We start from the raw sequence: 15,456 nt of genomic DNA, 5'->3' as shown, positions 1-15,456 counted from the left end.
CAGTTGTGGCCCAACCATCACACTGGTCATTAGGAAACTGATTTGCAGATTTTCTTCCCATAGAAGCTCTCCCCCAAGAGTGGTCACGATTCTCTTTACACTTTACTTGTGCTTTTCGGCATCTAAATCCTATTCTTCTTGGTCCCATTCTCGAGATATTAAGCCAACTGGTAAGACTCTGTGTCTGGACATAGCCAACTCATCTTCTCTAACAGGGGTCCCTTCTCATGGCAACAAAGGCTCCATTAACGAGGATCTAGCTGATATTAGAACTTAGCTTTCTTTGATGTACAATTTTAGAATTTATTCATTTTTCTCCTGTCACACCACTGTGTGTGCCCCAGTAGGGAATTTAATTCCCAGCTATACCAATCAGTGACAACTCATGCAAAATAAGAAAAAAGAACACATCTCTTTCATCAAGATCCTCCTGAACACACTGGAGAACTTTGAGAAACGTATCTGGGCGGCTCCCCACTGAGCACAGAACCAGCCTTGGGTTATTTGAGTAAGATACACTATGGGTACAAGTTCCTCTTATGGAGATGATTTAAAGCTCCGGCTACAGTTTCCTGTAAGTTTCAATAAATATTTAATGGAATCCAAAAGTTTCAGATAATTGTGGCGATTTTTCAAACTGAGAAAGGGGCAGAGAAAGAGAGAACGGGAACAGAAAAGAAAGTTGACCAGAAGCCAAAAACTAAAGGAAACACTAAATTTTAATCCCAGCCAGTGGAGGCGGAGCATAATCACGTGTGTGCTGAATGCATACAATCTTCCCACACACACATACAGAGTTCAATGGATTCTTGAGAAAAATATTTGATTGTTAGACACTCAAGTAAAAGAAAGAAAAATCAACCGAATCCACAGGACTCGACAGAATCAACCAAATTAATAGGACCTCAGTCTATCTTCAGTTTTCCCCAGTTAAACTCCTACCATGAGAACAAACAAACACGGAGTCAGCCTCACCTAGAGCAGGCGTCATGGCGGCCATGGGCCCGGCGGGATCCAGCTGGAATCCACTCATCATGAACTGGGCGTCTGAGGCAGCGTTGTCCATCTTCAGGTTGGGCAGGTTCATGTTCTGGGCCAGGTAGTACTGGTAAAGCTCGGCCTCGGCGGGTGAGGGCAGGCTGCCAAGGCCCAGGTGGCGGTTGTGTTGGATCTGGGTCATGTTCTGCTGCAGCAACATCATGTTATGCATGTGCTTCTCGCTGGTCATGTGGATGCGGAGGTTCCTAGCCACGTTGGTCTCGTAATCACACACCTCGCACCGCCAGGTGGGTTTGGTTTTTGGTTTGGTGGGCGAGGGGGCCCCACAGGAGCTACCGATATTGGCCGCCGCGGCCGCCGCTGCAGCTGCCGCAGCCGCCGCCCCAGCCGTGTGGCTGAAGACCTGCTCGCCCCCTCCGTTCTGCAGGTTCTGCATGTTGTTGAGATGCTTGTCGGACTGCATATGAATACTGAGATTGCCTTTGGTAGTTGTGGAGTAGTTACACACCTCACAGCGGAAAGGCTTGTAACCACACGTGTAGCTCTCGCCTCGTGCCAACCGAGGGTGGGGCTGCCCGCTTTTGCAGTAGACACAGGAGCCCCCCGGCTCGGGGTGCTTCTCCTTCATGTGTGCCTCCAGCGTCTGCTGGTACTTATAGTGCCAGTTGCACTTGGGGCACTTGAGTGTCTTACACGAGTTACGAGAATGCATCATGGTCATGTGGCCGCCCAGCGAGCGGGAGGAGCCCAGGACCGTGTCGCATTTGGGGCACTCCACACCACTCCCCGAGGGGCACTCCCCAACCCCAAGCTCGCAGAGGGAGCCAGCGTGCTGGTGATGGGGAACGAAGCCCCCATCGTCGCCCTCTGTGCTTTCATTTGGTTCTGGTGCTGTGGCATTGTCTTTATTGGCACTTTCGTCAGCAAAGTCCAGCCTCCTGCCGCCCTCTGCCACATTGGCCCTGACGCCCTCACTGTTAAAGCTTAAACGATTCCTCCTGTTCGCACCATCAAAGACAACAAAGGAAGAAGCGGAATTAGAACTAGTAGAAGCTGCGCCCCTCGACAGGGTCTGGAGCACATTAGGCATTAAGGGGGAGTTAGAAATGCTTTGGTTTGAGAGAGCAAGGTCCTTTTTGCTGCTGCTACCTGCTGCGGCCCCAGACTCCTCGTGGGGCCTGTCCTCCAGTTCGTCGTCCAACTCGCTTGGAAAGAGTCCTTTGCAACCCTCGTCTTCCTCCTCCTCTTCTTCCTCTTCTTCCTCTTCCTCTTCCTCCTCTGCCTCTTCTTCCTCCTCTTCCTCCTCCGCCTCCTCCTCGGCTGGCTCTGCTTTCTCAGAGAAGCAATCCGGATCACCCACTTCTTGCTTCTCTCCTTCTGCTGCCCCAGAGTCCTTGCCCTCTGAGGATTTGGTAGGACTAGAGGCCAGAGGCCCCAAGGGGACTGAGGTAATGGGGGTCTTCAGGACCGAGCTGGTGAGCCCGCCAAGGTTCAAGAGGGTGCTGGGAGTCAAGATACCAGCCTGGGGCTGCTCGGGGCCGGCGGCAGAGCCGGCTGGGAGAGCCTCCTCCCCTTCCATTCGAATGCCACTAAATTTACCATAAAAACTGTGTCCGGGGCCTATGAGGTTAGCTGTGGAAACTAAAGGGTGTTGAAAGTTTTTGTTTTTTGGTTCCAGAAAACTTACAAGGGGTTCCTTGTCTTTGCCAATCCCTTGGATGATAGCGGAGATGTTCTTATTGCTAAGAATTTTCCGCTCGTCTTCACTCAGGGTCATTCGATGGTCGTGCACCGCGTGGGTCACAAACGAACGGACGTACCCGAAGGAGAGCTTGCACAAGAAACACATCAGGATGGGCTTCCTCTTGCCGTAGAGCACAAAGCCATCAAATTTGGACAGGTCCACATTGTTGGGAACATCTTTGGATACGCAGGAGCTTTTGGCAGAGCCGTCGCTGTTCAGGTAATCCTTGTTGCTTTTGTGTCGCACGTCAAAAACGCGGAAGCTGTGCAGGACGGGGCTGAGCCCCGTCAGGGCTGAGGTATTCGGGAAAGCCTGGTCTGGGCCCTCAAACCATTTCCCGAAGGATGAGGCTATGTGGAAAGTGTTGATGATCTGTGGGTAGACTGGTGCAGCACAAGAAGGGTCCCCTTGTTTGCCCCCCGCCCCGGGGAGAGAGTTCAGGAAGAGCGAAGGGAGAGGCCCGCTGCCACCGCCACAGACGCCCCCGCCCTGGGTCAGCTGGCTCAGGCTCTCGACAATGTACGCCGAGCCGTCCGGCTGGTAGACTATCTCCCCAGCCAGGTTCTCCACGTCACTCTCCTCGTCCCCCTCCTCACTGGTGTCGCTCGCGCTCTCCTCGCGCAGGGGCCGCGGGGGGCGCGCGCTGGGGCAGTGGTGCTCCATGTAGGTCTGCAGGCTGGCGAAGGAGGCCGAGCACTCGTTGCAGCTGACCTCCTTGCCAGCCGGCTCGGCGGCGGGCGGGCCGGCCGAGGCGCTGCTCTCCGCCAGGCGCTCATTGAAGGGGGCCCTCAGGCTGTCCAGGGGCCCGTGGGTCTCGCTTGTGGACTGCTCCATGCTACTGGGTTTGTCGGGGAGGTGGGTGCTGTTGAGTTCAGTCCATTGCTGGTGCTGAGGGATACCGCACCCATTGTCCTTCCCCGAGACGACGGGCGAGTCACAGCCTTCCATGGTAAGGCCTGCGTGGAGCTTTCATTGCACCCAGTACGGATCGGACCTGAAGAGCGGAGGCAAGGGGGAGAGGAGGGAGAGAGGGGGAAGAGAGAGAGAAAGGAAAGAGGTTAGGAGGGCCGAGGCTAAGGTCCCGCACGGAGCACTCTTAACAGGCTTCTGTCCACACCCACAACAGAGACCAGAGGGGCAGCAGGCACCCCAGCGATCGCCCCACGCCGTCCAACTCGCAGAGGGTGGGCGGCACCCCTGGGGGTCACGGCCGAGGTCCGTGGCTCGAGCAGGGGACGCGGGGAAGGGGGCATCAGGCGCATCCCTCTTTGTCTTCAGATTGTCGGCCGCTCCACCCCTGGAGGCCAGTTCCAATTTCCGTTCTTTGCAAGCACAGCGTTAGTCAGGCGCGGGCGCAGAGCCACAGCGGAGGAGAACCGTGTTGTCTCGCCGGCCCGCCGAGGTTGCAGAATGGCAGCCCCGCCACATACAGACGGCCAAGGAAAAGTCTCCCCCCGCTGCCCACGCTGAGTGTGGGCCAGGGGGTCAACGGGCAGGGCCGAACGAGAGGAAGAAGATTTTTACGCCCCGAGAAAAAGGATGGCAAACCTGAGTGGGGTCACACTGATTGATTTAAAGGCAAAGTTGCTGCTGTTGCTTTTACCGACCACGTTTCTAGTTTGAGAAGTTCAAAGAAGAGTTTGAGGGCTGCGTAGCTCAGAGGACACATGTGCAGGCCTAGACACACTCTGCAAAGCCCCATCAGGGCCGATGGCTGAATTCATCCTCTCGGATCTGGGAAGCATCGTCCCATTTTACAAACAGTAAAACTGAAGGGCTAAATCTAAAAACGAGCCCCCTGCCACCCCGACACTGTGAAACAGAGAAGACAGATCTCCGAATTCCCATCTCCTCCCCTCAACCGGTAGAACACCCTTGTTTGTGGCTCAGCTGGCTTCAGACTAAAATAATGTAGGTGCAAAACATGAGTTCGATGTTTCTAGGAAGAACCACCCACACTCCCAATCAGCTGACTCCCCCTCCAGAAGCGTGGATGGAGCCCTGTCTGGACGAAGCCCCGTCACCACTGGGACTGGGTGGTTTTTGCTGTCAAGGATCTGAGCAGCAAGTCGAGACAGCAGCTGGGCTTGGCCAGCCCTGATTCCACACCTGCCTCTTAGTTATTATTAGTTATTAGTTGTTACCCAAGCAGCTGTCCTTCAGCCCTAGGGCTTTTCCGTTTCCGACTCTAAAGTACCACTGAGCTGAATTTGCCCTCTGAGACTTCGTCTCCTGGGGAGGGGGGCATCAGATCACTGGCTGCCACTCTGCTCCTGGGGCAACAACATCACAGGGGCACTTATTCCGTCCCAGCACCGCTCCTACAGGCAACTCAGCACCTCCCCCAGCCCTGATCAGTCGCCTGCAACTCCCGGGCATCCTTCCTAGAGAACATTTGGCTGCTTCTCCACCCACCACCTCATTCATACACAGTGGAGGAAGGTTTTGGCGGGTTCTGCCCACCCTCCTCCCCTCCCAAGCCCCATCTTCCCATTCTTTTTTCATTTCTTGATGCTTGACTGCACAGTGAGCCAACAGCTCCCCCTCGGGAAAAGACAGGGAAGGCAGGTTTACCAGAAGTCTCAGGAGAAATAACTTTTTGGAAGAATGTGTCATGTTTTGTTTAAAACACACACACCCCAACTCTCTGTTTATAACTTCAAACTCCATTACAACAAGGTTCCGTGTGCCTTAGAAAAGACATATTGATTTTAAACAAAGACGACTACACTAAACCAAACAGCAGATGCGATCGGGCTTCCTCGAAAGGCTTAGCTAGGATACAGGTGAGAATCCAGGGTGGCTCTTCTTAAGGACACGCCTGATTGGCTGGACGGCATCTGATTGACAGCTGGGGCCAAAAAGGTTGGCAGGCCTGAAGGGGCGGGAGGGTTAACAGCCCGATTGTAAAATCAATGTCATAAATGCTTGGTAAGTTACAGGAACATGCGGGAAGGGGAGGCCACGATTGATAAAGGAGAACAGCTTTGATGCTTCACCAGGGACTTGTGTATCGACAGCAAAGCCAATCTCCTCTCCAGCCTGGGCTGGGCAAGAGAAACCTGCAAGCGTTTACCAATTAATTGGTGGGCTTTTCTTGCTCTGCTCTCTTCTTCCTCCTCTTCCTCTACAAATCATCCAGCCAAGGGGCTGGGACTTTTAAAAACTCACCTAACTTTGTTTTCTACTCCCAGGCAAAAGGTGTCAAGAAAGGATGACACTGTGGCCACCTCCAAAAGTCAGACGACCTCATAGTGGTGATGCCAGCCTCACAAGAGGGGACAAGTGGGAGACCACTCATTCGTAGGGAATGACTGCCTGTTAAGACACCCATGGCAAAGAAGGATCCTACTTCAGGATCTAAGGTGTCTGCTCTGGGCTTCTTTTCCATGCGCGCTGGCCATGACAAGCAGGACTGTTTACAACCTTGCTAAGTAAAGTGTGGTTCATGGACAAGTGGAGCCTATGAGAAATGCAGGCTCTCAGTCTGACCCCAAATCAGAATCTGCATTTTAACCTGATCCCCAGGGGACGTACACAATTAAAGCACACGACACACTCTGCTTCATGACATCTTCACCAGATTGCCAACTCATCCATGCTTGGTGTCTCTATTGCTAGGTAACCAGGCAGGGTCAGTCCTGGGCTCCCCGACTGGGCCCTGGGAGCCACAGGGATAGACAAGAGGAGATGGCAGCACAGAGATGAAGAAATCTCTTAAACCACCCAATCCTTCAGTTTAAGGTCCTCAGGCCGTCCACCACCCTCCTACCAGGCAGGCCATCCCTCTCGCGCTGTTTATCAGCCAGTCAATAAGAAAAAGGTAGTTCTTACTTAAGGAAGCAGAAGTCAACTCGGCAGGTCGATCAGCACTCTGTCTGTAAACACGGTTTCCCGTAAAATCAATGATCTTCAGTTACAGAGGACAGCCTGGGAACCCAGCGGGTCCCACGCTCTCACAGCCAGCCCCGCCAGCAGCCCTGTTCAGAAACCCCAACCCTGGCTCTGAGGGAAGGCGCCCCTTCCTCGCCTTTCACTCACACCAGGGCCAGCTCGCACATCACAACCCTCAATTGTCTCTGCAGCCTGCCTCCCTTAGCCGTTTATACCCCAAAATTCCCGTTAAACACAGATACATTCACGACCACCCAATATTGTACTCAACATGGGTTTTTATGTGGTTTTAAGAATTCAGTTAGATATCAATAGAGCAAATCTCTACACTAAGAGAGTTAAAGAGAAGATACAGGAGTGACTTTGTGCACACTCTCCTTAGTGCTTAAATCTGCCATTTGATGCATAATCTTGTATAGAAAAGTTCCAACATCTTCATCAAGAGCCCCTACTCTCGCTCCTCTCACAAGTTTAGTTTCCTTGGAACCCACCTGTAAAGCACCCTGCATCTTTGCAAATAGCAGTTTTTATTTTTCAAAGATTGTTTAAAATAATAAAACTGCGCGATGTTACCCTGGGGCCCCCCTTTAACAAAGTCGTCCATTTCCCTCTTTCAACTGAGAAGATGCGATGTGACAGTTTTATCACATTCCTTGAAGGAGACAAGACTGGGTTCGATGCAACAGTTACATGGAATCTGGGGGAGAGGGGAGGGAGTTATTACAAAGAGGAGGGGGCTCCCTCTGTTGCTCCAGCTCCCGGAGAATTAAACATGAACAGTCGCACTGTGTAATTTTAAATTGTTAATTAGCACAGGGTTAATTAGGCGGTCCTTTCACAAGAGGCTGTTTGGCAGAAAACCAAGAAAGGAAACAAAGAGGAAGAAAAGAAAAACAAAGAGAGAATCGAGACAGCGAGGAACTGTTGCCTCCGTGAATAACCCACGCGCATCACCAGAGAGAAGCACGCGGCAGGCAAGCAACGCGGTTTCCAGGAGCTCCCTGCTCTGCTGGAGGCGATGCAATGGCACCATCTTCCTGAAGGTAATTTGGCAGGAAGGATCAAAAGCCTCAAAAATGCACAAGCCCTTTGAATCAGCAATTCTCCCATTCTAGGAAATAACTCAAGATATGCATAGCAATAGAAGATTATTCATCACAACATTTTCAACAGAAAAAAAACAAAGGAAATAATCTGGCAAAACAAAGGACTCTCTAAATTACAGTACATAGAGTTCCATAGGATGTTATAAACTATCATTTTTTTAAAGAAACTATTTACAGGCGTGGGAAAATGATCACACAGGATGCTAAGGGAAGGTCTGCATATGGAAATACAGGAGATTCGTATCAAACTCTGTACAATGATAATTGCTAGGGGACGAGGTTATGGGCAACTCCATTGCCTCCTTTGTACATGTATTTCCCAAAGCTTTTTAAAATTAAAACCATCATAAGGGAAGCCATTCCTTCTCGAGTTAGACATCATGTCAAGGCCTGTGGGTAGAGCACCATCTTGGTCCTCTCATAACCACTCTATGAGATGGATGCTGTTTTTATCCCCACTTTAAAGATGGGAAAACTGAGGTTGCCCAAGGTTGTGCAGCCTAGAGACAAAACCATAGTCTGGCTGTGGAGTCTGTGCTCTTCACCACTCTCCTACATTTTTCTTTAGTGTCGATTTCTCAAAGAGAACTCCAGAACGTCCCTACATCCACGCCTACATTCACATTCAATCTTTATGTACCTGGGGACTGTCCTAAGATCATGGGATACCAGGACAGCTATGTTAAAGAACATCGCCAATTCACACACACGCACTTTTTGGCTTGGGAGTGGTGGGGGGAGGAGAGATCAAAATGGTTTAAAGTCTTCACACAGAAGAGAGAGGATAAAGGGAGTGGGGGAAGCTGTTGCAAAGAACAGTGTGGCAGGCCCATTAACTTGAACTTTTTTTAAAGAAAAAAGGTAGACTCCAGAAACTATAGATCAAGAAATGTATTCATTCATTCACTCATTCATTCAGTATTTACTGCGCCCCTACTATGTGTCAGATGCCAGGGAATCAATAATAAACAGGGCTTAGCTTACATTCTTGTTGGGGAAGAGACTGCAAACAAATGTAACGCTAAGTGGTGAAAAGCAGTCAGTAATAATATAAAGCAAGAGAAGGGGAAAGAGTGATGTGTGTGTACATTGTTTTGGATAAAGGAATGATATTAAGTTTAAAAGGATATGTTGTAGATTTGAGAGAGAGAGAGAGAGAGAGAGAGAGAGAGAGAGAGAGAGAGAGAGAGAGAGATAGCAGTTTCCTCATACTTTTAGAACAGATTCAACAGTTGCTGAATAGCATCTAGGAAAAAAGAAAAAAAGTGGTCCATATGAATTAGCAATTAGCTGTAAATTCAGTAAGAAAATTCACATAAAATAAACGGAAAAATAGCCTCACTTAGGTTCAATGATCTGAAAAACACAGTAGAGAGTTTTTTATTTTAATAAAGGATCCCAAAGTTTATCATTTCTTTGTATCCAGGACAGCAAAATGTGTTTCAGATAATAAAGTCCAGACGATTTTATAGCTGGTGGATGCCATTACTTGACGTCGCCATTTAAAGGTTATTGTGTCCAGTGACATGCCTCAGAGTTCAGTCTTGTCCCTGTTCCCTTCATTTAAATCAAAAACTTGAGGGATGAGACCAAGCACACACACCAATTTGCAGAGCACACAAAGCTAAGAGGACTAACTAACATGCTAAATGCTGGGATCAAGAGTAAAAGGAATATCTCCACAAGTTGGAACGACAAGCTCAAACAAACAAGATGGCATTTTCAAAGGATAAATAGGATGCCTTGTATTTAAGCTTAGGCAATTCGTAAAACCAACTGAAGATGGAAGAGACTTGGATTAACAGGAGTTCATGCCAAAAATACCTGTGGGTGTTACTTCGCCACAAAATCAGTGGAAGCCCAGAGCTGACATAGTGGCCAAGGATGTAAATGTGTCCTCTGGCCACCTATACACACTACCTGTTGAAACTCAGCAGGTTAACAGCCCAATCCTTTTCTCTGTCTGCACGGAGAATGTTCTGATTTCCCACTTGGGACAATCTCATAAGAGGGGGCGACAAACAAACTGGAGCCTGGTCCGAATGCAGACTCTGGTCTGCAAGAGTGCAGAAAAGAAAACTCCCACTGCAGAGCAAGCCAACTGTCCTCAGCTCTGGGAAGGCTTGCCTGACAACAGTGAGGACTAGTTACATGTCTTCTACCTAGCTTTAGGATTTAAGTAGGAGTCATGAGGGGGAATTTATACAGAATTGCAGCTCAGTTCAATATAAATGCAAACCCTTCTCAAGATGATCAAAGTTCCCAAATGGAATGTAGACTCTGAAATACTGCTTTCCCTGATTTCACGAATGGAGAAGGGGATTTTGCTCTAGCCAGGAGGTTCCATCAGGCAGCCTCCCAGGTCCTCTGAAAGGTGAAGACTCTTTTCAGTCCTTGGTTATCAATCGAGTTACTCAGTCTGCTTTAACCTCCTCCTCTGTGATCACACAGTGTTCAGTGATCTGCTGCAAGTTGGGGTTATCATACTAGTGGAATTATCTGTTGACTGCTCTATCTCTGCCACTAGGCTGTGAGCACCCTGAGAGCAGGCTCTGTATTCTCCGCATCCAAGATGTAATAGGTGCTCAATAAAACTATGGGGAAAATTAAGGTATTGGGAGAAATTATAACACTTTGAGAGGAAAAAAGATGATCCTTTAACACGTTGTTTCTTTTCCTCTTAAGAGAAGAAATGCCTGGGGTAACCATTCTCCACGAAACAGAACCAGGGTTCCATTGAGAAATGGCCAATTCTTGGACTGGGGCAGGGAGAGTGAAAGATGAGCCTTGAGCATTTTTTTTGAGCCAGAACACAAGGAATGACTCTAAGAATGAAAAGACTGTGCCAAAAGGATACAGGAGCAGGTTGCAGGGGCTCCCACTCCCTAAACGTGGGACAATTTGAACAAGAGAATTACATCAGAGTAAAGGATTACTACCCAACGTATGAAATAAGAATCTATAATTCTGTACTTTTATAAATTAAAAAAAAATGTGGGATTAGGGAAAGTTCTTCCTTAGAGGAGAAATCCAACTAACAAATGCAGAAGGAACTGTGGAGTCAGAAGATCACCATTTGGTAACCATCATAATAATAAACCATTCAGGAAGGAATCAACACATACTAAAACCAGTGGATGAAAGTTTGTAGTAGTAACAGGATATTTACACAGTCTCAAAGCATCTCCCTACAAGATACTTATTAACTGCAGAAGAAAAAACAATAACTTTACAGTGGAGAAACCTAGAAGGCACCACCTTCAGCACATTATCAAAGTTAACATCACCAAGAACGAGACAAATAGACATCATGTGCCCCTGAGAGGATGCACTAAGAACACAACATCCCCTCCCTTGACATTCCTGCCAAAAAGGCAAAACCTGAATCTAATCCTGAGGAAACACCAAACAAATCCAAATTGAGGACAGTCTACAAAATGTCCTATGCTCTTCAAAATGTCAGCATCATGAAACAGACAGACTAAAGAAGTGTTTCAGATGAAAGGAGACTGAAGAGACGTGACAAATGAACGTAACACAATCTGGGATTTTCTCTTCCTACAAAGGGCACAATTGGGACGACTGGCAAAATCTGAAGAAGGTCTGTAGATTGAATAACAGTAGTATACGAATGTTAATTTCCTAATTATAACTGCAGTGTGGTTATATAAGAGAATGTCTTTGTTTTTTAAGAAAAACAGTGATATATCTAGAGACGAAGGGACATGATGTCTTAATTTTCAACTGGTTTGGGAAAACTGTGAGAGAGTGTGTGTGTGTGTGTGTATACAGACAGACAGACAGACTATGAGTTAATGTTAACATGGGGGTATCCAGATGAAGTATACATGAAAATTCTTTGTTCTATTATTACAACTCTCCTGTACATCTGAAATTATGTCAAAACAAAGAGGAAAAAAAAGTTGTCCAGTGTAAGTATTCTACATATTGAACCTGCACAAATACATATGAACAGCCAACTATCCCTCATCCCTATATCCTTATCTTCACATGAAACTGACCGCTGGCAGCTTTGTGAGGAGGGAGGCAGTGAGGCCGGGCTGGGAGGTAGAAACAGACAAGAACAGAAAACTGGTCTTCCTCCCCTCCAGCCAAGAGCTTCTAGAAAAAGCCCTCTAGTCAGACAAGACACATGGCCGTTCTGACTTGGGCCGAATTTCAAGTAACACACTGAAAGACATTTAACCAAAACATCCATGATCTTGACTCAGGACAGATCTCCCTAACTTGGTGAAAGGCAGTTCTAAATATAAGGTCAAGGGAAGCCACCATAGAAAAGAAGAACGCCAGCAACCTACCGAGGCTGAACATTGCTCAACCTAGACTAAAACATATTAAAGAAAAATACATGACAATGAATAAACTATCCCCACCTCCTAAAACAAAAAAACAAAGGCAGCCCAGATTCTGAGCTAAGTAGAAACCTCATTCACATGGGGCAAAGAAATAATACTCTGATCTGTTGAGCTTGGAATCTAGTCAAGAACCATATCCAATTCTACTCTGTGCTTTATACAATAACTGTATTTGTATATTGCTGCTGTAAGTCAATAAGTGTTAAAGCATAAATAGGTGAGATTCCATCCTCGTGGTAGCAATTTCCCAGTAGCCTTAAGAATTATTCTGTAGCTATGGCAAGGTCAGAGAATATACACATGCTCGAACAGGTCCCTCGTGTGGCAGGAGGTCCACTACACGGAAGGCGCAGAGAGTCGGCCAGCCCTGGGCTTCATGTTTGCTAATAAGTGCATCTGTGCTCTTTCCAGAGTCAACATAAATCAGCCTGGAAGTGAAAAGCGCTGGCTCAGTCCATCCTGCAGGGAATCCACAACCAAAGTGATGCTCTGGTTGCAGTGCAGTCATGGAGGGGAAGAGGAGGGAGTCATGAGATCAGAAGCAGAGCCAGGTCTAGGAACCCAGTCTGTGGGTGTTGGAAGAGATGAGCTGGCATTTAGGGGAACAGAATTTTTTATTCTCTATGTAGATATACCGACAGTTCAACAACGACCAAAGCTATGGATATGCTAATAAAAAGTAAAACTATCCAGCTATTACTTATACTCTGCCTTGTTCTAAAAAAGCATCTGGGGCAATTTAACCAGCTACTCAAGTATTTATATCCCAACACATAGGTACTTAAACATCCACCCTGAGGTCTTTCCACCATATCCTGAAGACAGAAGACCAGCATCCTTTGCCCATCACTGGCCTGAATGGTTCTCTCTTGACCTGGATTTGATCACCCTAAAGCACTGATCCCCTCTCAGAAGTAAAGCAGCACTCCTTTCACCAAAAGCAGCTTTAACTACCCCACTCATCAAGTGCCCCCACCACCACCACCTGGCAGGTGCACAGCTCACCCACCCTATCTGCACTCACCCCTTGGTGCTTTCCCCGGTAAACTGGGTGCCTTCTCCCATGAACTGTAACCGACTACTTCAATGCTTTCTTTGCAGCACTCAAAACCTTTCATCTCCTCCAACTTCCTCAAAATCCCTCTCAAAAGATCCCGTTGTTGATCTCTCCATTCATTGCTGATCTCTCCATTCTTGCAATTGGGCTGCAGAGCAAAAGCCAGGAGCTGATGTAAAAGCGTGCCATTTGGCCCATCACAGTTTCAATCCGGCATCTCACGATGTTAAATTTATTTTAAATAATTTCTCCTGATTAAAGTAGTATGAGTTCATTATAAAAAAAAAAAATTGAATATATGCAGAAAGACTCAACAGCTAAAATAAAAATCACCTGTAATTCCACCAGCCAGAGAACCAATGGTAGGCAGAGCGTTTCAGGCTTTTTTCCTCTGCATGTCGATCGTTACAGGTCTTCTTTACCAACCTCAGATGGCACTGCTCCTTACGCGGACTGCCCTTTTAACTTAATTTAGCATGAACGTTTTCCCATGACATTAAATATTCTTCATAAGCTAGAATTAATGGCTGAATAGATACTGCATCCTAGGGACACAGCATAATTTCACTAAATTCTATTACTGGACATTTAGGCAATTCCTAATATTCTGCTGTTAATACTGCAATAAACTCGTAAATCTTTGTGCACATATAATAACAAAATAACTAATAAAAATAAGTAGCAGTTTCATGACTACCCATTTAGTAGGGCCAGGCATGGTTCCAAGCACTTTTTAAACATACACTACTTCATTTGACCTGGGCAACAGCCCATTTTACAGATGAGGAAAGTCAGGCTTAGAGGGTTAAGTACCTTACCCAAGTCACATACTAGCTAAGGCAGCCTCTGAAACCAGGCAAGCCTCCTGTACTACTCTGAAACCCAGGCTCTTAACGGACGTTCTGTCTCTCCCTCCTTAGGACATATTTCTGGAAGTGGAATTTCTGGCTCAAAAGCTAGGCACATTTAAGGCTCTCTGGCACATGCCAAACTGCCCTCTAGGAAAGTTCTTCTAAATCACACTCACATTGGCACATGAGCATCCATTTTCCTGCACCTTCATCACTAGTCAGTACTATTTTGTTTAAAAAAAAAATGTCAATTTGGCAGGCAAGAATGGCATCTCATTTTAACTTACATTTTTTGCTAGGAAGACAGAACCCATCTGCAGATACTTATTGGTAATTTATATTTCTTTTGTGAATTGCCTGTTATTTCTATGGCAGGGCTGTGTTGTCCTTTCCGTGATGATTAATACGAGGGCTTTATAGGATTTTACTGGTGATCCCTCCCACTTGACTCTCTACCATATTCCATTACCCCATGAGCTCCTGGATCAGAGTCTGACCCACTTACACCGCCAGTTAGACAATGCTCTCTGTCCTTCCCTCGAATCTCAACTCCTTTAAACAAATGGACTCTGCCCACTGCTTACCTTCCCCAATACCAGTCTTCTCAAGCCAGGTGAGCTCCTCCTCCCCCGTTGTTTACAGAGAGCCACACTGCACCAAGAGTTCTCAAGCTCTGTTGTGCAGCAGAACCAACTGTGGAGCTTAGTGCAGATACACACAGTTTCCAGGTCCCAGCCCAGAATCAGGCTCTCTGGAGGGGAGGGCTGGACACTGATTCTGGTGGGTTAGATGGCCCTACATCTCCAAGATTTGGTCCTCTCTCCAAGGGCATCAATGCCCTCCTCATGGCAGCCAATGGTTTTTCCTCTTCTACTTTCACCTTCTTCAATCTCCCCTGCATTCAAAACTGCTGACCATCCCACCTTGAAATTTGCTCCCTGCTGTGCCTCTCTGACCTAGTTTTCTGGCTCCCTTCCTACCTCCTACCTCTCTACATTGCTTGCCCTTCTTCCCGTTCTTACAGCTGTCCATGGATGTGCTTTTCCACTTACTCGATAAAACTCCCTATTACTTTAACCCACAGAAATCTCTCCTCTCTGTTCTCCTATAGTATTTAACCATCATCATACTTTTTTCCCTTGGCTCTCTGCTCTTATCTCTGTACATCAACTACCTTAACTACTTCTGTGGTTTCAATTACCGAAATTATGAGTTGACTCCCAAAACAAAAATTTCCATTCCTGACTTATCGCTTGAATATGCATCTCATACTTTCAGCAGACCACAAGATGTCTGTAAGTGGCTAGCCTTCCATCACTCAACACTCAGCATGGCTCAACATGTCCACACGGAACTGCCCCGCCCTGACCGCCCTGGTCTCTCTGGATGGAACTCTTGGTACCATCTTTGATTCCAGAAAACAGAAAGG

The 15,456-nt window shown here is 47.3% G+C and overlaps 1 protein-coding gene across 5 annotated transcripts in view; it reads right to left on the bottom strand.

Annotated features, from left to right (window-relative positions):
- ZFHX3 (zinc finger homeobox 3) overlaps positions 1-15,456 on the bottom strand; it is a 236,962-nt gene that overhangs the window by 150,410 nt on the left and 71,096 nt on the right. For 3 of the 5 annotated variants that reach the window (XR_011499124.1, XM_070500767.1, XM_014858485.3), the window contains exon 2: positions 976-3,737. The exons of the other annotated variants lie outside the window; for them this stretch is intronic. Coding sequence is in view for 2 of the 3 variants with exons in the window: in XM_070500767.1 (XP_070356868.1) it covers positions 976-3,691 (2,716 nt within the window). In the remaining variant the exon portion in view is untranslated. The remainder of the gene's footprint in view (positions 1-975; positions 3,738-15,456) is intronic. 5 annotated transcript variants of the gene reach the window in all.

The sequence above is a fragment of the Equus asinus genome, chromosome 28, assembly GCF_041296235.1.
Source record: "Equus asinus isolate D_3611 breed Donkey chromosome 28, EquAss-T2T_v2, whole genome shotgun sequence".
Taxonomy (NCBI): Eukaryota; Metazoa; Chordata; class Mammalia; order Perissodactyla; family Equidae; genus Equus; species Equus asinus.
Note: the sequence above shows the minus strand (reverse complement) of the source record. Positions and strands in the feature narration are given on the sequence as shown.